The following is a 22,273-nucleotide window of genomic DNA, read 5'->3' on the forward strand; positions in this document are numbered from 1 at the left end:
TAACATTTTCAATCCCTGGAAAAGTGTTTGGGAGTGTACCGTTAGACGGAATTAAATTGGTCAGGTATGAAAACTACGTAATGAGTGAGCAGATTTCAGACCGAAAAGTTTGTTTGTGGAACACATCTTTGCCCTGAGATGGTTGGTTGAAAAAGTTCTTGCCTAGCAGAGAAGATGAGTCTTGAACTTCACAGAGTTCATCAAAATATTCAGCTGCATTCCTACCCAGTTGCAATGAAAGATCTGGCAGCAGTCTGGCTTCCTAGAAAGACAGAGTCACTGGTTAAGATGCTGTATAAAAAGGATCAAAATGCTATGGAAGGACAGAAAGCGGGGAGGCCGATCGATCTGATGATCATTGCTGGAGCGCAGCCAGGTTGCATCTCTTCAACCCTTTTTTCCTGCCTGATGATAGATTACATGATGCGAAACGCAGCACCGAAGGAAGAGACTGGAGTTATGTCAAGCTCTCGATTTTGCAGGTGCCTTTGTTCCATTAGACACAGCTGAGGATGCCATGGAATAGGTCCCCACCAAAGACAAACCCGAGGCTGTCAAAGTAGCAGTAAGAATTAGCCGAAAGAAAACAAAAGTTGTGCTCGTTGAAAGAGGAACCAGCAATGATCGGGCGCCTGCGGTTGACAGTGAAGAATAGGACGTGGTTAACAGCCCGTATACCTGGGAAGCCCAATCAGTTGTTGGTAGCCAAGGAATGGAAATAAGACCTGGGAAGGCAAGCGAAGCTGTTTTGAGACTGACAAATATATGGGATGATACGGAGATTCAGGCAAGACCCAAGGTAAGGTCAGAGATGCTTATGGAGAATAGTTGGCGTCCAGTGGCGTTGATGTGTCACAAAGGACTGGCCACCAGGCGTAGAGCCACTGATTTGAGAACGAAGGCTGAAGTGGTTTAGCCACCCCATATTCTTAGACAAGCCCGTGACTGGATCCCACTTGGTGGAAGATGAAAAGAGGACAACAGTTGCCGGGTAAGAAATCCCTGCAGCCCAAGCCCTCGCAGAGCGGGACTCACCTTCAGCCGCTGTTTTCTGACCCATAACGGAAAACGCTCTCGGCTGGGTTTCACTTCTGCTAACCGAGCCCCCAGCTGGGAGCAGGGTGCGGTGCGTATTGTAAGGTGGGTGGTGACCTGTGGCCGGGCTGGGGGAGGAAGGAAGAAAATCACTGAGCTCCTGACAGAGTCAGGCTGTCGCTGGTCCCGACAGACGTCCTTCAGGTCCGTCCGCGGGGGATCGGGATGGCTCAGCTGAGCGACTATGGGAACTGGATGGGCCACGCGCAGGCAAAGGGCAAGAAGGCAGCGGGACGCAAAGGTAAATGGCCAGTGATCCGAGCAGGGGACCGCCCTCCGGGGGCTGCCGTCTTGGCAGATCTCGCATGCTAGCTACTCGGATGGGAGGCCTCAGAGGAAAACCCAGGCTCTGCTAAGCTGACAGAGGAGGAATTAGGAAGGGCACTCTCCCCTACTGTCCCAGCCCGGTGCTAGGCGATGCTGTGTTGCAGGGAGCAGGGTGGGTGCTCTCCCACCCCATCAGGTGCTAGGGGATGCAGTACTGTCTTTCCCGCATGTTGTGCAACCAAAGTCTTGATCACCTGTGGCTGTTAAAGATCCCCTGGCCCCTTGTACAAGAGGCAGGGTGTTACCCCTAATGTCCTGGCCAAATTCCAGCCCAGGTGATTCTGTCTGTCCCACCATACCCCCCCATTGTGGTTTCAACTGAGAACTGGATTCTCCCTTCCCACCCTATAGTGCTGCATGCGCAAATGTTGTGCCCATCTACAAAAAGAGAAATACGGACAACCCGGGGAATTACAGACCAGGCAGCTTAACGTCTGTACCCAGAAAGATAATGGAGCAAATAGTTAAACAATCAATTTGCAAACATCTAGCAGATAATAAAGTAACAAGTAACAGTCAGCACGGATTTGTCAAGAACAAATCACGTCAGACCAAGCCGATAGCTTTCTTTGACAGGGTAACAAGTCTTATGGCTGGGGGGAGGTGGTAGATGTGGTATATCTTGACTTCAGAAAGGCTTTTGATTTGATGCCCTTCTCTTAAACAAACTAGGAAAGTACAGCCTAGATGGAGCTACTATAAGGTGGGTGCAAAACTGGTTGGAAATGTTCCCAGAGAGTAGTTGTCAGTGGTTCTTAAACAATTTTCATCTAAGGAAAGCACACTTCTTAACAGCAGCTGGGGGGGGGGGGGCTGCAAGTGCTTTGGAGGATAGGATTAAAATTCAGAATGATCTGGACAAACTGGAGAATTGGTCTGAGGTAGATACGATGAAATTCAATGAGGACAAATGCAGAGTGCTCCACTTTGGAAGGAACAATCAGTTGCACGCGTACAGAATGGGCAATGACTGCCCAGGAAGGAGTGCTGTGGAAAGGGATCTGGGGGTCACAGTGGATCACAAGCTAAACACGAGTCAACAGTGTAATGCTGTTACAAAAAAACCTAACATGATTCTGGGTTGTATTAGCAGGAGCGTTGTAAGCAAGACACAAGTAATTCTTCTGCTCTACGTCGCACTGATTAGGCTTCAGCTGGAGGATTGTGTCCAGTTCAGGGCACCACATTTCAGGAAAGATGGGGACAAATTGGAGAAAGTCCAGAGAAGAGCAACAAAAATGATTCAAGGTCTAGAAAACACGACCTGTGAGGCAAGACTGAAAGAACTGGGTTTGTTTAGCCTGGAGAAGAGAAGACCGAGGGGGACATGATAACAGCTTCCAAATACATAAAGGTTGTTACAAGAAGGGACAAAAATTGCTCTTCTTAACCTCTGAGGACAGGACGAGAATCAATGGGCTTAAACTGCAGCAAGGAGGTTTAGGTTGGACATTAGGAAAAACTTCCTGCCTGTCAGGGTGGTTAATCACTGGAATAAATTGCCTATGAAGGTTGTGGAATCTCCATCATTGGAGATTTTTAAGAACAGGTTAGACAAACACCTGTCAGAGATGGTCTAGATATTACTTAGTCCTTTCATGAGTGCAGGGGACTGGACTAGACGACCTCTCGAGGTCCCTTCCAGCCCTATGATTCTATGATTCTATGCGTGTTAAACAGCCTCCTGGTGCTCTCATCCCAGAGGTGGCTGCATCTCAGTGCTGTGCTGGGTGAGGGATCCTTGTGTAAACAGCCCTGTGCCCCACCCAGAGGTGGTTGCATCTCAGGCATGGGCAAAGTGATATATCAATAGAAATACACTCAGAGCCCATGAGATGCCTGAGGATGAATGAGAAATTCAAGAGACTGTATCAGTGTGTGTGAGCTTGCTCCTGTCCTGGGTGAAGCAGCCCCTGCCCCGGCTGAGCCAGCTCGTCTGCAGCCCATAAAGAGCCTCCCCCACTTCATCTTCCTTCCCATCCAAGGGGGTTCTTGTGACCAGCCATCTCTTCCCATGGCTGGTTCCTGTGGAGACCCCCGTCCACCCCCCAGCTGCGGTGAGATCGAGGGGGTTGCGTCCTGAGTTGCTCTGTAATCTCCAGGCGTGGCCCATGAGTCTGGCGATGAGGACGACTATGAGAACGTGACCCTGGAGAACGTGGGGTGTCCCGTGCCCCCGCCCCTGCCGCGCAAGAAGAAGGTGAAAGCGTCTGTGCTGAACAAGGGGAACAAAGGAAAAGCAGGTACCAGGGAGCCCCAGCTGCCCCGCACTCCGGGGATCGCCCTCACTCAGAGACTGGGAAGCAGGGGGGGCTGCGTGTCAGTGGAGAACCCACATCCAGCACCGAGCCTGTCCTGGCTGCTCATAAACTGGGAATGACTGGGCAAGCTTGCAGGGGAGGGAGAGCAGAGGCATGCGGCAGTGCAGAACGAGCAGGCTCATCACACAGAGGGGAAGGCTGGGCCTGTGGCTCATGTGCAGGGGGTGGGGTGGGTTCACTTCCTGACTGTGCCACCGATTCCGCCAGGGACCCTGGGCACTGGCCGGGTCCCTGCCCAGTTAGTCAGGGACCCGTCCCTGTTAGGAGCCTCCAAGCGACCGGCCAGCCTCACCCTTCTCTCTCCTCTGCAGGCCTGGCAGCGGCGCGGTGCGAACCCCCCAAAACCGGTGAGAAACGTTCCCGCTCCTCACTGGGGAGTAAGTGAGGCCTGGCTATAGAACAGCAGCAGGGCCACTTGGCTGAGGGCCCGTCACATACGGGCCCCATCGGGGGACAGAACTCACGACCTTCTGCTCTCACAGAGCAGCTGTGAGGTGTCCCAGCCAACAGGGAGCAGCAGCACCACACTGGAGCTGCTCTGACACGTCCCAGACCCGTCCCCATGTCAGGGCATCACAGGCTTTACCTCCCCGGCACCCCGTGTCTCAAGGTGCTGGAAGGAACGTGCCCCCCCAAGTGCTATGGGGCTGCCCTGCTCACCCTGCCCCCTAGGATCCCAGCTCCTGCCCAGTTCGGGGTGGGGGATCTCTGCGCTGGGCGCTCACACGGTGTAATCCCTCCTGTTTCCTTTCAGGCCCAGCCATTTCAGTGATCTCGGGGGACCCGGTCCTTTGGCCTCCCCAGCTTGGTGAGGATTCGGAGCTCTGCTCGGCTTGCGGCAGAACTCCCCCTGCTCCCTCCACCCCAGCCCAAGGCGGGACCCGTCCCTCCAGGCTGTTCCCCAGGGCTATCAATCCTGGCTGGTCCCCATCTGGCCCCTTCGGGGTCCAGGTGCTTCCTGGGTGGCCAGGGTAGCCGAGGGCTGGTTGGTGGGGGGAGATGGGGGGGTTCCAGCAGGGGCAGCCCAATAGGGACCCCAAGCAGCTCAGTGCAGGGAGCCAGGGCAGGTCGGGAGGGGGACACCCACCAGGGTAAGGCCTGTGTGGACGGACACCTGGGGAGCCCCTGAGAGCATGATTTTATGGCCTTCGCCAGAGGAGCTGGCAGAGTTAATGCTCTTTGTCCCCCACGCCCAGGGCTGGACCTGTCATCTGCAGCCGTGGCAGCTGCCTTCCAGTCCCCAGGAAAAGGTGAGTGGGGTATGCCAGGGCAGGGGGGTACCCTCCTGCTACCCTGGCTCAGGGTCACGGGGTGTGTGTGACAGGAGTCTGAAGCTGGTCGGGTCTGGACTTGCAGGGGGGGAGTGAAGGAAAAGTCATATTGCTCCTGGGTTGGGGGCTCAGTAGGGGCTGTCTCCCCTCACAGTCAGTGCTGGCCCCAGTGCTTAGGGGGCGCTGTGCTCTCTTTCAGGCAAGGCATCCAATCAGGCCTGAACACAGCCGATTAGCGAGCTCCCGGGCGGTTTTGGGGAGCATCGGGGTGCTTCGCTCACCCCCGCGTCCTGCCCACTGCGGGGGAATTCCATCCCCTCCTACCTGGATTCCACCTGCCCTGTCAGCCAGCCAGGGGACTCTCCTTCCCACCGGGCCCTACGCTGGAGCGCACCGTTGCTACACACCCGTCCAATGGCTGCAGCACTCCACCCCAGAGGTGGCTGCATTGAAGTGCTGGGAGAAGCGATCCTTGTATGGACACAGAGGGGCAGGGGGAGCTGCGGGTCCCGTTTCTTGCTCTTACCAAATGGAGGTGCTCTCCGGGGAGTTACCCGGCTATCCTGTGGGACGCCCCATAAACCTCTCCTTTCCATAACCCCATTTGTACCACCAGACGACTTCAGCCAATGGGAGGCCGACATTTCCCGGTCAGTCACCCACTGGAGGGCGAGTCCATTGTTAAAACCCGCCCCTACCCATCCCTCCCTGCTTAGCTTCCCTGCACCCGGATACCCTCTTCCTTCCGAGAGCTAACAGCTGCTGCTCCCCACAGATCTTCCGCTCCCTATACCTGCCTCGGGCAGAGGCTTTACTCGAAGGTCCGTGCTGATCATGTACGTCCTGCTGGGAGTTTGCTTCCTCATGTGCAGCGTGTTCCTCACACTGGCCCTCATGAAAAGTGAGTCTGGCATGGTCCCGGACGCATCCAAAGGGCTGCGGGTGGGTGACTCTGGCTGGGCTCCCCGTGCCAGAGGCGATTCGTCCCGGGGACGGGGTTTGCTTTGGGCCAGAAAATGGAGGTATTGATTCAACAAAATGTCACGAAAGGGGTCGGTTTCCACACAAAAAAATGTTGCTTTTCTCAGAGAAAAACCAAACACCAGAAAGAAGAGAGATTTCGGTTCAGAAATGCTGCCATGGGGCCTCCGAGGAGCTGAGCGCAATTGCCACGTGTCCCTATTCTCCTCTCTGGGCTGGGCTCCTCAACTGGACTACACCTCCCATGATGCACCACTGCCAGGGATTCCCATGATGCAACGCCTTCACTTTCCAAGAGGGGAGACTGCAGTGCATCATGGGAGTGAGGTGTCTCATGCTCCTAGTCACTGCTCTAGGGCACGTTGCCTGGTTGGACCATTAACATCTCATGTGATGCGCCACGGTCTCCCCTCTTGGAGAGGGCAGGCAGTGCATCATGGGGGCCCAGTAGTGGTGCATCATGGGAGATGAAGTCTGGGTTCGGAGCCCAGTTCACACAGGAGAAGAAGGTGTGAGGCATCCAAACTACAACTCCCAGGAGGCACTGGGGCAGAATTTCCAAATCAGAGTTTTTCAGTATTTGGATTTCCACCATAAAAAAAAAAAAAAAAAGACAACCCCCGCCCCAAAAAAACCCCTCAATTTCCCACAAATTTTAGTCTAAAACTTTTTATTGTTGCGTGTGTTTGTGAAAAACACCTGTGGGGTGAGTCTAGCATTTTTCAGCAAGCTCTATTCACTGACAAGGTCACCTGGATTGGGCAACACCAGATCTGAAGGGGGTGGGAGACGAATTTTTACCAGCCCGGCATCTCAATAGCAAAAGCTCTGCCCCAGAGCTAGTATTCTACGCCCAAAGCACATTATGCACATTAGGCTGTGATTTGGCTCTCTCTAGTCCTGATGGAGAGCAGGAGTCGCTGCTGAAATCGGTGGAGTAGCTGTGCTACGCGTTCGGAATCTGTCCCAGGGGGCAGGGTGGGTCTTTGCTCCAAATCTAAGAGCTCCAATCACCACTCAATGGGGCTTCCACTCCTATGGGTTTTCCTTAAAGCTCCAGCTCCCAGAGTCCTGGGATGACGGGAGAATCTTAGCTCGTTTCAAAACACACCAAGACATTTCCTGCCCTTGTGGCTGGGAAAAGAAAAGCTCTTGTGTGTTAGACTCTCCCCCTACCCTACGTCTCTCTCAGCTACGTAGATTGTAAGCTCTGTCTGTGGAGCACCCAGTACAACGAAGCCCCGATCTCAGCTGGTCACCTTCATGCACATGATGACTAATAGCTCAAGAGACCAGAAAGAAGAATCCCCAAAATCATTTTAGAAAGTTTCTTTTGGGGAGGGGTGGGAGAAGGGCAGGAATTGATTCAGAACTTTTTGAACACTTGGCACTGGAAAAACTGTCAATGACTGCACCAAGGGAGGTGGGGGAAGCTTCATCCTTACAAGGTTTTAAGGCCTGGCTTGACAGAGCCCTGGCTGGGATGATTTAGTTGAGGTTGGTCCTGCTTTGAGCAGGGGGTTGGGCTAGATACCTCCTGATATACCTTCCAATCCTCATCTTCTAGGATTCTCTGACTCCCCTTCCTCTCCATCTGACCAATTCCCCCCACCTGGGAAGAAAACAGGCCAGTTGGGAGAATGAGCAGTTTCTAGTGCAAATGATGCCCAGGAAACTCACGGCTCAGCTGTTTGCTCTTTGTTCCTCTCCCAGGCTCAGACCAGCAGCAGGAATCAGAGGAGCTGAGCTCCCACTTTTCCCAGAGGGCAGCTAATGGTAGGTAAAGGCTCCCAAGCGCTTGTCTCTGGCTAAGCATAGACGCTGGTTGTGTGGGGTCTCTGTAGCTGATCATTTTGTTACAGTTAATTGTTTAGCTGCCTGCAAGACCATGCCAGATTCTGATCCGTTCCACCTGTGTAAATCTGGAATCATGCCACTGGCATCCATGGGATTATTTCAGCTTAATGCTGGCGTGACAGAGCTCAGAACCCAGGCCGGGGCAGGAGGCCCCTGTCCAGAGGCTAGCTGTGATTACATTAGCGGAGGTTTGGGCTTTTAATTCAAGTTACAAAAAATATGAAGTTTGAGTTGTGAAAGTCCCACTGGGTTTCAAAAAGGGACTCCGCTGGTGGGTTTTGTTTTTCCATTTTAGAAGCGTTCCTTGCAGGCGTTTGTCTCTCAGAATTCTTTTTTAGCAGCTAAAAACGTCCTCAGTGTCTGAAGCCAAAGTTTTGATTTTCAAAAAAATGCCACCAGGGAACGAATGTGGCCAGTCAGGTGGGGGCGGGGGGCACGGGGGCACGTTCACCAGGCTGGGGAGCATAGGGGCATGTTCAAGTAGATCTCAAGTAGCGAAACACTGAAATTAAGAAATTAGAAAACTTCAAGAAAACGTCAGTGGTTTCCCACGTTTTCTAACTTTTTTAGGCTAATTTTCATCATCAGAATGAAATGAAAACCTTTGATCATCTCTAGCTGCCGTTAGTGTCATCAGCTATAGTAAATAGCTCTATATCCCAATTCCCACCATCACAGACCCCGCACGGGGCTCTCTAACACACCTTGAGAGGGCGCCGCCCACGAGCCAGCAGTAACCATCTCTCCCAAGGCACCATTTGATCACAAACCCCAACACCTCCTGCTCTGAGGGGCAACACTCGGTTTATATCCCTCTGGCACCTTACCCAGCATGCCTTGCCAGCCTCTAACCCCCATGAATCTCTCTAGACTACAACTCCCAGAATCCCTCACTGTGGGCAGGAGGTGGTTTTGTATGAGGGGGCTCTTTTAAAGGGCCAGCGCACAATGAGCTGCCCTTTTTTGCAGTAGATTTGCTGCTGGAGTTATTTGTAGTTGGGAGCTGCAGATAAATCCTTAGGCTGATTCCCATGGCACCCCTGGATGCTTTTGATTGTCACTGGCTGGATGTGGTGTCCCAGTGTGAAAACGGCTACATTTGGAGCTCACCCAGACCTAGAGATGTGCCGGTCAGCAACAAACCCCTTCGCTATCAAATTATTCCTCTACCTGGAGACAGGCTTAAAGCAGCTGCTGCCATCCCCTAATGTTAAAGACGGGCGCCTCACACCAGGCACGGCCACGCAGAACCCCACCTTTTCCCCACCGTCTCCTGATCCCAAGGGCGTTTCTGTTTGCAGCGTCCCAGCAGCAGGAGAAGGAGAAGAGCCGAACAGGGGCTGCAGCGCTGTGGCGCGCCATCGGTGAGAGAATCGCCAAGACATTTCTGCCTTTTGTCACTAGCTGGGAGGTCGGGATTGCGGGTTCTGTATCCAGCTGGCGCCGTAGACTTGGGAAAGTTTTTTAGTGGGTGTTTCAAGGTAGCTTCTAGGAGCCCCAGCCAGGGCCCAGGACCCCAGTGTGCTAGGTGCTGTACGAACACAGACCAAAATCTTCCAGCCTGTGCAAGTCCCGTCTCTGATCCACGGCCTGGAGAATCCGTCACGGCTGAGGGCTCAGTGGCTGTCACTAACCTGCCCCACTGGTGCTCTCCGAACACACAGTGGCTTCAGGGACGTTGCCTAGAAGGTCTTTGACGTTCTCTGGTGTGGGCTATGCAAGGGGTCCGCCTAGATGAGCGTAACGCTCCCTTCTGGCCTTAACATCTGTGGGTGAAATCCTGGCCCCCCAGAAACCAGGCAAAGTTCTGCCCCTTCACTATTCCCCTCTATGAACCTAGAGAGGCCTTCCTGCTTCGACAGCGCAGTCCCTTCCTCTTCAGCTGGGTCTGGGCCACACACAGAGGTTGTACCACTATAATTAGACTGGTCTGTTTAAAGCAGTACAGCCCAGCTAGTGGAGATCTGGTGATACTGAAATAAATGTATTTGTACCATTACAGCTATTCCTCTATGGGAAGGGGAATACACCATCCTCGTAAAAGACACCGTCATATCAGTATAAGTGGATCTGCTCCAGGGATTGTACTGGTATACCTAGATCAGCTTAAAAAATAATCATATCCCTAAACAAAATAGTTATACCAATAGAAAAGCTGTGTGCGAGGCAGGTCTTATGAAGAATCTCCATTAGCAGTATTGGGTCTACAACACACAGCTAAATGGTAAAGGGCATTAGAGGAAAAGAATCTATAATAATCCCTCCCTCTTCTATAATGCTGTTTATCAGTAGATCACAAAGGAAGGTAGTATCCTTATTCCCATTTGATGGGTGGGGGAAACTGAGGCACTGGGAGGGGGAAATAATTGGTCCCAGATCACCACCAAGAATAGAACTCAAATCTCCTGAGCCCTAGACCAGTGCACTATCCACTAGCCCACACTGTTTCCATCACCCTTTGCTCAGTTCGGTAGGTTAGGTACCCGCCCACCTCCTGGTGGAGTTCTGCTGAGCAGTGGCTGCCCAGGACACATTTGAGACAAACTTCTAGGGACTCCCTTTCCTGGTTTAATTTGGGGGAGAAGCAATTAAAAAAAAAAACCTCACGTATGATCAATTTTTAAATATACAAGCGCAGAAAATGGGTTTGTTAATAAACTCTCGAGCGGCTGGTTCAGCTGCCCAGGGGCCAGCACTTGGCCGAAGGGCTGCAAAAGCCTTATTTGGGGTCTTTAAGTAGGATCTAAGCAGCCTCTGCAGTCCGCTAAAGGGACTGATCCTGATTCACACCATGCCACACTGGTGGTGTAAAGGGCCTGGAAATTGCCCCGGCCCTGGGCAGGGGGGATCACAGGTTGGTGTGGTCAGAGCCCTGCCCCTGCCCTGCTCCCAACCCCCGGTGCAAGGAACAGATCAGGGGCTTGGATGAAGTGCAGTGCACTATGGGTATTCCTTGCTTCCCAGAGGAGTCAGAGTGTGAGTTAGAGCAGCCCAGAGGCTGCTCTGACTGTCGCCAGAGGCCCAGGTTCCAGGCATGGCAGAGGAGAATTAAAGCTGAGAGCTGGGGCTGTGGAGTCTGTAAGCAGCCCAGCACTGGGGGCTGTGGAAGATGCTCTGAGATGACCGTGCCATCCCCGCTAACCTCCTTTTCTCCACTCATCCAGGTGCCGTCAATCTCTCATTGGCTACGGAGCTGGCTGCTGTGCGGGATTTTAGCAATAAAATCCAAGCGCAGATCACGGAGTTACAGAAAAAGATAGGTGAGTGGCACAATGGCAGCTGCAAAGCCCACCCTAGGAGGGGGGGCCCCGCTCCCACTGCAATCAGCGGGAGGCCGTGGGGTGGGATAGAGCGGGAGGGCTGCACCCACTGGCCCATAGGACTAGATGATCAAGAGAGCTCTCAGCACACCTCAGCTCCCAGTGGAGGATTCTCTGTTGTTCTCAGTGGGACGGTGGGAGCTGCTGTGGGGGATTCTTTGAGCCGAATGCCGACTCTCCGTATGTCTACACTGCGTCTGGCCTGAACCTCTCAGCCCGGTCGGCAAAGCAGTGCTAGCAGGGCTCGCAATAGTACGCTTGTGACGCTGTGTGGAATATGAATGACCATGCAGAATATTACCGACAGTGACGTTACAGAGATGCAGTGCATATCGTCCAGGCTGCGCCATGCCAGGTACTGATGGAAAAGTCATGGTTCGCTAAGTGTGATAAGCAGGTATCAGCTTTGTATTCTGAGTTCTAAAGATGTCTGGTGTATTTGAATTTCACACTTCTGCTGTGTTTCTGGGTGACACCCCCAGACAGCTAAGGCTGCTCGATGGCCCCTCAAGGGAACTCAAATGTACAATGCATCCAGTGAAAGAACCCAGGGGCTGCACCTTATGAGTCATCAGGACATGTAGAAAAATGCCAATGGACAGGGGCCTCTGAGGCTTTTCCATGCCATGTGCCGTGGGGCTGTGTTTGGGACAAAGGAAGTAGAAGCCTCATGGCAAAAACTATAAAATGCAGCTGCACCATCTCCATCTTGTCTTCATTCCTGCTCCCTACCTCTCGATCAACCCATCTACAACTGAAGCAGTGAAACAAAGGACGGAGACGCATCCAGGGACTGGATGTACATTTTATAAGCCTGCAAACTCCAGTACTGCTAAGAATCTGATATATATGGACTTTGAAGTCAGTTATATGTATCTGATTGCTTCGATCATTTAACGTCTCTCTTGTTTGTTTCTTTCCTTTTATAATGAATCTTTAGTTTTAGTTACTAGAGGATTGGCTGGCAGGGTGGTATTTTCGGTAAGACAAACTTATGTTGATCTGGTAATGTGGCTGACCCTTTGGGGATCAGAAAACCATTCTGGAAAGGGAATAGAGTTTTAAATACCGTATCTCTTTACTGGACCTAGTTGCTGATTGGGAGCCAGAGACTGAAATGCAATAAAGGGGGCTGTGTAACTTCTTCTTTTCATAGAATCATAGAAGATGAGGGTTGGAAGGGACCTCAGGAGGTGTCTAGTTTAACTGCCTGCTTAAAGCAGGACCAACCCCAACTAAATCATCCCAGCCAGGGCTTTGTCAAGCCGCACCTTAAAAACCTTTAGCTCCTCGATAACCAGCGTTTGTGACTGGTTGGTGAATCTAACTGCAGTGTTAGCCACCAGTGCGGGGAGAATCTGCTCTACTTTCGCAGCCTGCCCTGCCCTGGGCATTTGCAGGTGGGGTACTGAGGCACAGACAGGTCACATTGGGGTAGTCATAGCAGGATCCACAGAACCAGATCATTTGGGTTTTGGATCAGAGCCCACGCTGTTCCACATTTAAAATTTGATACTGAGAGTGTTAAAGGTTTAAAGTTAGTCACCACGAGTGATCCGTGATCGTATGAGGCTATGAACGCAAAAGAGCTTAAACAATTGTATAAAGGCAGAAGAATAATCCTTCAAGGGGATCTCAGAGCAGAGAATGAGAGATTTGCTCATGAGCAATCACTAGAGAGCAGGGGCTCCGCTCTCACCTGCCCCAGATGCAGTTGCTGAAGCAGAAGCAGTGAGGATACTAGCAGTGAAAACTGAGCAACAATTTGAACATGAACAAAAAATAGCAGATCTTTGATTGCAGCAAAAGCAAAAGATAGCTGAGATGGAAAGAGAAGCTGAAGAGAGAGCCCATCAAAGGCGGATAGAACAGCTGGCTGCTGAGGAAATGGCTCATCAAAGACAGAGGGAAGCAACCAGAATCCAACTCCAGATCCTGGAAGAGAAAAAAGGGCCACCACTACCTGTAAGTTCTTCTCTTCTCACCCTCAAAGCTTTGGAAAGGATTTGTCCCATTTACAAAGATGATGAAGATGTTGAGGAATTTCCGTCTACGTGTGAAAGACTCTGCGATATGCATCGAATTCCTGATGAGGGAAAAATGCCTGTTCTCCTCACCAGACTGACTGGAAGAGCAGGGAAGGTATTTAATGAAATGGAATTAGACAATGCATTACATTATGTAAAGTTTAAAGAAACTGTATTGCAAAGGTTTAAAATTACTCCTGAGTTTTATAGGCTGAAATTTAGAAATATTAAGTTATCTGATAATGTTACCTGTGTTGAAACTGCTCATAAACCCCTTGGGTATGTGAAAAAGTGGATTGAGGGAGCGAAGGCTTGTGATAGTTCTGGTAAAGTTATTGATTTATTTGCTAGGGAAGAGCTCCTGGAAATAGCTCCTGACCAGATGAGGGCAGCAGTGCATGATGAAAACCCCGATACTGTTTTGGAAGCTGCACAAATTGCTGATGCTTTCACAGAGAATAGGAACTGTGAGAGGCATGAGCCTCAAAGGAAAAGCAACCTCTGTTCAGCACAGGTTTTATACAAACCCAGCCTTTAAAACCTCTCGCCTGGGAGGAAAGCCTGCTACATGTCACCTGTGTGGAATTGTTGGCCGTATAAAGCCAAATTGTCCAAACCGTAGGGACAAAAACACCCCAAGACCAGCAACGCCCCAGCCCACAATCAATTTGAATACTGTTACTTTAAATACAGAGACTGGCTGTATAAATGCTAACATTGCCACCTTGTGTTCAGATATGCACGCTGTCGGTATTAATGCTGTCACTTTAGCGCTCCAGGACGGGAGGGAGGAATATTACCTCACTAACTATGGTAGGGCGGAGACGTGGAGGGGCGTGGAGGAGTTCGTAAAGAGTGGCAGAGTCACTGGGATTGTGTGTCTGGATGGAGAGATTCCACCTCAGACGTTACCTTAGTTAAAAAGGAATTAGTCCAGGAGCAGGATTATTTGCCAGATCAAAGCGTGAACCCACTGGCGCTTTCTGAGTCTACAGTGAAGGTGCCCTTAGCACAAATCCATTTATAGTGGGAAGATTTTAGGGGTGTTGGGGTTAGGGAATGTTTCCTGGCAGATGTTTGCATTGGGAATGATATTCTAGTTATAATTAGTAATGTCAATTTCATAACCAGATCACAAAGGAAACGTGGCTCTGATATGGATACCCTGTCTTGTGATGGTGAGGGGAGCTGTGAACAGAAGGAGGGTTTCTCTCAGATGGTGCCGGTTGAAGCAGGGTCCGAGGTGCCTGAAGTGGCTCTGAATTTAAGAGAAACTCAGAAGGGGTTTGTTAGGGCCCAACAAGAGGCTGTTTTGTTAGAAAGGGCCAGAATCGATGCCCAGAACCAGGCACCAGCAGGGGAAGGAACGGGCAGGTATTTCACGCAAGGTGGCTTGCTATACAGAGAACCCCCTGCAGCAGTGGTCCCCAAGCTTTTTACGTCATGCTCCCCCCTTACCCCTGTCTGTGCCCCACTCCCAGCTGGGGCTGTGAGCGGGGTGTGGTTGGGGGCTGAGGCTCAGAGCGGGGGACAAGACTGGGAGTGGGATGGGGGCCAGCCGCAGCATTCAGGGGGCCCTGGCGGTCAGAGGGCTGGGGGGCCACAGCTGGGCTAGGAGCTGAGTGGCTGCAGCCGTAGGCCGAGATTGGGGTCCACGGTGGCTGGAGCTGGGAGGCTGGGTGCTGTGGACCAAGGCTGGTGCTGTGGCTGGGCATCGAGCCATGGCCGCAGCCGGGCCAGAGGCTGCGGCGGGGGAGCCAGCCTAGGAGCCTGGCAGCCACAGCCTGGCACCGAGACAGGGGGCTGTGGCTGGGTACTGGGGGCCACCACGGCTCAGGGGTTCGGGGGCTGTGGTGACCTGGGGAGTCCATGCACCGGGGACCGAGGCCAGGTGCTGCAGCCAGGAGCCAAGGCCATGGCCGGGAGCCGGGGGCTGAGGCTGGGTGCCGGGGCCAGAGCAGAGCTGTGTGGTGCTCCCTCCCTGCCCCCTGTGGGGGCTGGCCCAGGCCCTGCCGTGCCCCCCCAATGTTCCTCCATGCCTCCCTAGGGAGGCGCATCCCACGGTTTGGAGACCTCTGCCCTACAGGGCAAAGCAGCCTCGTGGTAGGAACTGCAAGCAGCTCGTGGTACCTGAGGGGTATAGAAGTGAGTTTTTAAAGTTGGCTCATGATGATCCTTTTGCAGGACATCTGGGCATAGAAAAACCTTGTGACAGGCTGAAGCAAAACTTCTGTTGGCCTTACACGTGTGACACAGCGAGCGAGGGCGTATTGCAGAAGCTGTGATTTATGTCAGAAGCACAAGAGTTGTAAGGGTCCTAAGAAGGTAGCGCTACAGCCTTTACCCGTGATCGGGGAGTCATTTGCCAGAGTGTCTGTGGATATTACGAGACCCTCCTTAAACCTTCCAGGAATGGAAGAAGTATATCCTGGTGTTGATGGGTTTTGCCACCAGATACCCAGAGGCTGTAGCTTTATCTAAGGCCACAGCTTTGTTTACTATCTTTAGCAGAGTGGATTTTCCGAAGGAAATCTTGTCAGACCCTGGTGCCACTTTTATGTCAATTGTATTTAAGCAGCTATGGGAGATGTGTGGAGCAAGGCATCTCAAAGCTGCCCCTTACCATCCAGAGACCGATGGTTTGGTGGCAAGGTTAAAAGCAACGTTGAAGGCTGTGCTAAAGACGTATGTGGACAGATGCAAGAATGACTGGGACGTCTTGTTGCCGTATTTGCTGTATGCATACAGGAGCGTACCACGCACATTACAAGGATTGCTCCCTTTGAGCTGCTTTACAGGAGGCAGGTCGGGGACCCCTGGATCTGATTTGGGACTCTTGGGAGGGCAATGTAGGGGTGACATGACGGTGGAACGTGTGTCACAGTTTAAAGAAAGCTTGCAAGACATGATGGATCTGGTTCAGGAGAACCATAAGAGAAGTCAGGAGCTCAGAATGCGTGATGTGATGGGCACACTGAGGAAAAGGCATTTGAAATAGGGGAGACGGTGCTCGTGCTAGATCCGGTGAGAAAGAATAAGAGGCGAGATCTATGGAATGGATCTTATGAGGTAGTGGAGAGAATTAATGACGTTACATATGATGTGAAGAGACCCCATGGCAGGAAGGATGTGCAAATGGTGCATATTAGTATGTTGAAGGTCTACCAGTAGAGGTAGGTGTAAACGTGATTTGCTGTGCTGAGGAAGAGAATTGGTCTGTGCCTTTGGTGGATACGGTTACAGAGAGCGGAGGGGAATTGCAGCTGGAAACCGTTGGGATGGGAGAGGATTTAACTCTAGCCCAAAGGGATGAAATGTTAGCTGTACTGAGGCACCCCAGGCAGCCAGGACTGACGGACGTACTAATGCACTCCATTCAACCTACCGGTCTCCGCCCAGTAGGGCATATAGAGCCAAGGGAGAAATGCAAAGCCACATTCAGGAGGAGGTGGCTAGAATGTTATCCATGGGAATAGTTACTACATTGAAAAGCCCATGGGCGTCCCCTATTGCTATTGTACCCAAATGGGACAAAACCATGAGGTTCTGCATGGATTATAGGAAGCTCAATGCTGTCACGCAACCTGACCCTGACCCCATCCCTGAATAGAGGATCTGCTAAATACACTGAGGGGAGCAAAGTGCATAAACATGCTGGATTTAACTCGAGGGTATTGGCCATTTCCCTTAGATGCTGATGCCTGAGAAAAATCCACTTTCATAGTGGGGTCTGGCCTGTATGATTTCAAAGTCTTACCCTTTGGGTTGCGAAATTCCCGAGCCGCATTCATGAGGCTGATACATGAAGTCTTACGGGGTGTGAAATATTTTGCAAGACCACCTATCCTAAACCATGTGGGATTTGTGTTGCAAAGGCTTAGTGAGGCGAACCTCACAGTTAAGGTTTCTAAACGTAAGATGGGAATCTCAGAGGTGTCATACTTGGCAGTGGGTTGGTCCGCCCTGAACCCTCAGAAATAGAAGCCATAAAAAGCTGGCCTGCCCCTAAAACAAAGACGCAGGTCCAATCCTTTATTGCCCTAGCCAGCTACCACAGGAGAGTTGTGAAGGGATTTAGCGACCTGGTTGCTCCATTTACAGACTTACCAAGAAGGGAAAGCCAGGCAAGGTGATATGGACGGAGGCCTGTGAAAAGGGCTTTCAAAGCATTCAAGAGGAATGGTCTAAAGATGCTGTCCTGGCCAGCCCTGATTTTGAAAAACCATTTCTGCTGTGCACATGCTTCCCACATTGGGTTGGGGGCAGTGCTAATGCAAGAAGGGGAGGGTGGGAAAAGACATCCCATCGCAGATCTGAGCAAGAAACTGACACCCATTGAATAAAGTTATGCTGCCATTGAAAAGGAATGTTTTGCCCTTCTGTCAGCTGTTAAGCAACTCTGGCCCTACTGATATAACAGAAATTTCACCATGTTGAGCTATCGCCCACCTCTAATGTGGCTGAATCAGGCCACGGAAACCAACTCTATGCTGCTTCAATGGAATTTAGCCCTCCAGGAGTACGAAATGGATATTAAGGGGAAGGAAAATGTAGCGGTAGATGCACTGTCCGGGCTGGGGAATGCATATGATGTATTCAGCAGTGTCTAAGGACACCCCTTTCTGCATAAATTTTGTGTGGGGGTCTGATGCTGTGTGGAATAAGAATGACCATGCAGAATATTACCGACAGTGACGTTACAGAGATGCAGTGCATATCGTCCAGGCTGCGCCATGCCTGGTACTGATGGAAAAGTCATGGTTCGCTAAGTTTGATAAGCAGGTATCAGCTTCGTATTATGAGTTCTAAATATGTCTGGCATATTTGAATTTCACACTTCTGCTGTGGTTCTGGGTGACACCCCCAGACAGCTAAGGCTGCTCGATGGCCCCTCAAGGGAACTCAAATGTACAATGCATCCAGTGAAAGAACCCAGGGTCTGCACCTTATGAGTCATCAGGACACGTAGGAAAATGCCGATGGGCAGGGGGCTCTGAGGCTTTTCCGTGCCATGTGCCGTGGGGCTGTGTTTGGGACAAAGGACGTACAAGCCTCATGGCAGAAACTATAAAAGGCAGCTGCACCATCTCCATCTTGTCTTCATTCCTGCTCCCTACCTCTCGATCAACTCATCTACAACTGAAGCAGTGAAACAAAGGATGGAGACTCATCCAGGGACTGGATGTACATTGTATAAGCCTGCAAACTCCAGTACTGCTAAGAATCTGATATATATGGACTTTGAAGTCAGTTGTATGTATCTGATTGCTTCGATCATTTAACGTCTCTCTCGTTTGTTTCTGTCCTTTTTATAATGAATCTTTAGTTTTAGTTACGAAAGCATGGCTGGCAGGGTGGCATTTTGGGTAAGATCCAAACTTATATTGATCTGGTACTGTGGCTGACCCTTTGGGGATCAGGAGAACTTTCTGGAAAGGGAATAGAGTTTTAAATACCGTATCTCTTTACAGAACCTAGTTGTTGATTGGGAGCCAGAGACTGAAATGCAAAAAAGGGGGCTGTGTAACTTCTTGTTTTAGCTCCCTGAGAACCAGCGTGGGGAATCAGGAGCACTGTTTGTGACTGGTTGGTGAATCTAACTGCAGTGTTAGCCACCAGTTCTGGGAGAATCTGCTCTACTTTCGCATCCTGCCCTGACCTGGGCATTTTCAGGCACAGACGGGTCACAACGCTAAAAATAGCCATGTGGGCATTGCTTTGATGCTGCAGCCTGGGCTGGAGGCTGAGGTTAGAGTAGGGGGCTGGGAGTCAGGACTCTTGGTTCCTTTTTTTGGCTCTGCCAGATTCCCTGCCTGGCTCTGAATTGGGTTGTTCTGGGTTTTGCTTTTTAGATTCTGTCTGCAGGCAGTGCCCACCGGACTGGATATGGTTCCAGAGAAGTTGTTACTACTTTTCAGAGTCTACCAAAACCTGGGCTGATGCCAAGGCATTTTGTTTGGAGTACACGGGTCATCTAGTGATTGTTAACACCAAAGAGGAGCAGGTAAAGTGGCCTGCCACTCTCTTGGCATACAGGGGAATTGGACAATTACCCAGCAACAGAAGCCACATTATCCTGGTAATTCCTAGCGGGTGGGACCCAGGTGACCTGGGAGCCAGTGAAACCAACTGTGCCTGTCTCTTAAAGTGTGGCTTTTTTAAAGATCGCCAGATTTGTCAAAAACCACGAGCGAAAATGGGTCTCAAAAGCACCCCAGAGGTCTGCAGACCACAACATGCCACGTGTTAACCAACCCACCATAAGCGCTGAGGACAACCCCGGGCTGATATTCCTAGCGGAGAAATAGCAGCGTCATTGACACCCGGACACGTGACAGAAAACCACCCAAACCAAAAGCCTAAATAGCGGGGGGAAAACCTGCGAGAACCAGAAAGTATAAGTGGGAGGTGGGGGGGCAGAGCTTGAATTGGCAGCTTGTAAGGACAGGTTGGGAAAAGACATCCCATTGCAGCCTTGGTACAGGGAGAGGGACTAACTCGATGACCACTCGAGGTCCCTTCTGGCTTGACATTTCTAGGATTCCCCAGGGAGTTTTGACTGTTTCTGTTGGGAGGGGAATTGCTGGTTTGTTTTGAAGAGATCAGCCTGACAAACCTACATGGAAACCACCTTCAACCCCAATATCTCTTCTTCCCCACCCCCCAAGAGCATGATTCCTCCATTCATCCATCCCCACCTCCCTGGGATCTCAGGCCCTACATCCCCATTCAGACCTCCTATTGCTCATGATAGAGACCGCACCCCCTCATTTCATGAAGCAGCTGCCCACCAGCCGGGAAAGTCCCTCAGTTACTGCTGGATTTGAGGGGTGACCTATCTTTGGTATTTATGGGACCCCCCCTTACCATAGTACCTGAGCACCTCATTCTCTTCAATGCCTTTATCATGCTAGCACCCTCAGGGGTTGGGCTATCATACAGCTGGGGTAATTGGAGCATACAGAGATGCAGGGTCTTGGCCAGGGTCATGAGTCAGTGGCAGAGCTGGGACTAAAACTTGGGTCTCTTGAGTCCCAGACCAGCATGCTGCCCACCAGGCCATGCTTTCTGGAGCTGGCGGAGCTCATGGCCTGTCCCCCACCCATTTTCCCCCTTAGTCTGTTCTTGTCTATTGCAGGCGTTCCTGGTGAAGAACCGCGTGACGTCCCGGGTGTACTGGCTGGGGTTGACTGACCAGAGAATAGAAGCAAAATGGCACTGGGTGGATGGCTCCCCTTTGACCCTCAAGTAAGTGGGATGAAAGGCTTTATGCCCCCTGCCCCACCCTCCGCTCCCTGCTCTGGTCTCTATGGGGCTCTGTCTTCTCCACAGCTTCTGGAGCACGGGGGAGCCCAATGACAGCCATGGTGAGGACTGTGGCACCATGCACACCGACGGGCGCTGGAATGACATAGACTGCCACCACACCGACTACTGGATCTGTGAAAAAGTTTGGCTCTGCTAGTGCCTGGCTGGGCTGCTGGCCCCCCGCCGTCTGTGAGCAATGGGCTGATCGGCAGGGCCAGGCCCTGCCTCCTCCAGATCGCCCTGTCCCAAATACTGTAGTAAAATGTGTTTGCTCTGCCTGGCAGACAACACTTTCTCCTCTTGTCTGGGGTGAGGGAGGGTTGGGAGTAATGGAAGATTACCAGAAAGCAGAACAAAAGAAGCAGGAGTCTAGAAATGGATTCTCAGGGGTGGGCTTTCTCAGGGCCAGAACCAGTTTGCACCCCATTAAGGGCTGGTCTACACAAGAAAATTAAGCTGACCTGAATAGGGGCAGTTTAGCAACCAGCCAGGTGTCCAAGGCACTGCCAGTTATTGGGGTGGACTATCAATTATTTGGCTTGCTGCTTTTAGCCATTTTTAGGGCTCCGTAGGCATAACTAGGCAAACCCGGAGAGGGGGATTTAGACAATGAACACATGAAGTGAGCCTGGCTTTATGTGTCCTCTCTCTGAATGTGCTGGGGCAGATGTCTGTTAAATACAGAAAGTCTGGGTATATTTTAGGATTGCAGCAATGGGGAAATTATTGCTAGACTTATAGCTTAAGACTGCTTGCTTAACAATGTTGTTTTCAGTGACACGTCTCTGTAACTCCTGCTTCTGCCCAGTGATTGATTTGTTTGGTCTGCTAAGTAACATTCCTTTGATTGACATGTAAGAGGGAGGTAGCGAGGCTGAGTCAGGTGGATTGCTTCGTGGACACATTGAAAAGATTTCCAAGTGCAGACGGAAGGATCGGCCATCCTGAAATCTGTGACTGATTCACCCGAAGACTGCCTCAGACTTGTGGGGTGACTATCGGTGCTGGGGCACTCTTACAACCTATTGTATTTATATGTGCTTAAGACTAATAAATGGTGACTTCTGGTAAAAGCATTTAATGGGAATTGCTGGAGACCAATAAAGTAAAGCTTTAAGTGAAGAACACTTTGTTGTGACTTGTCCGTGCCAGCCATATAGCAGGCAGAGGTGCTGTGTTTCCTTTGGTTTATTTCCTGATACCGATTCACAGAGATTAAAAGTCGAGGAACCCTGGGTAACAGACCCACCTATATTGCTCAGGCATGAGAACAATCGACATCCCTGAACGATGTAATTAACCTAACCTGACACCCCATGTGGCCAGCTAGGTCAGCAGAACAATTCTCCTGTTGACTTAGCTCTCCCCATCTCAGGGGAGTGGATTTCCTACAGCGATGGGATAACCCCTCCTGGCACTGTATGTCTACACTGTAGTGCTGCAGCTGTGCTGGTGTAGTGGTTTAAATGCAGACAAATCCAAAGATAAGGGAGGCTGCAGAGGCAGGCAATGGCAGAGAGGACCTTGTCTGATCACAGATGACCCTCAAGGACTCCCATGGGCTAGCCAGGCACAGTGTGTTGGTAGCCAACACAGATATGCTATGTTAGCACATACCACATTATACTGTAGGAGTAGAGTTTTGATAACCCAGAGCCCAGTAATATGCCTGCGGCTATGTCAACACTGACGGCGGCAAATTCGCTGCTGTCAGATCAATCTAGCTGGTTCAATTAAGCAGAAGTGAAGACTTGCTCAATCGATCT

At 51.2% G+C, this 22,273-nt stretch overlaps 1 protein-coding gene across 1 annotated transcript; it reads left to right on the plus strand.

The window, feature by feature from the left end:
• Positions 1-1,227: 1,227 nt before the first annotated feature.
• On the plus strand, positions 1,228-21,594 carry LOC137163268 (C-type lectin domain family 17, member A-like). The gene is made up of 12 exons (XM_067563450.1): positions 1,228-1,336; positions 3,525-3,665; positions 4,055-4,090; positions 4,498-4,551; positions 4,940-4,993; positions 5,790-5,915; positions 7,658-7,771; positions 9,154-9,216; positions 11,017-11,112; positions 19,052-19,203; positions 20,338-20,447; positions 20,532-21,594. Exons 1-12 carry the CDS (start codon positions 1,261-1,263, stop codon positions 20,662-20,664), a joined length of 1,155 nt encoding a protein of 384 aa, XP_067419551.1. The 5' UTR covers positions 1,228-1,260; the 3' UTR covers positions 20,665-21,594.
• Positions 21,595-22,273: the final 679 nt, after the last annotated feature.

The sequence above is a fragment of the Emydura macquarii genome, unplaced genomic scaffold, assembly GCF_026122565.2.
Source record: "Emydura macquarii macquarii isolate MOO-44397 ecotype Brisbane River unplaced genomic scaffold, CSIRO-AGI_Emac_v2 contig_2485, whole genome shotgun sequence".
NCBI classification, from domain to species: domain Eukaryota; kingdom Metazoa; phylum Chordata; order Testudines; family Chelidae; genus Emydura; species Emydura macquarii.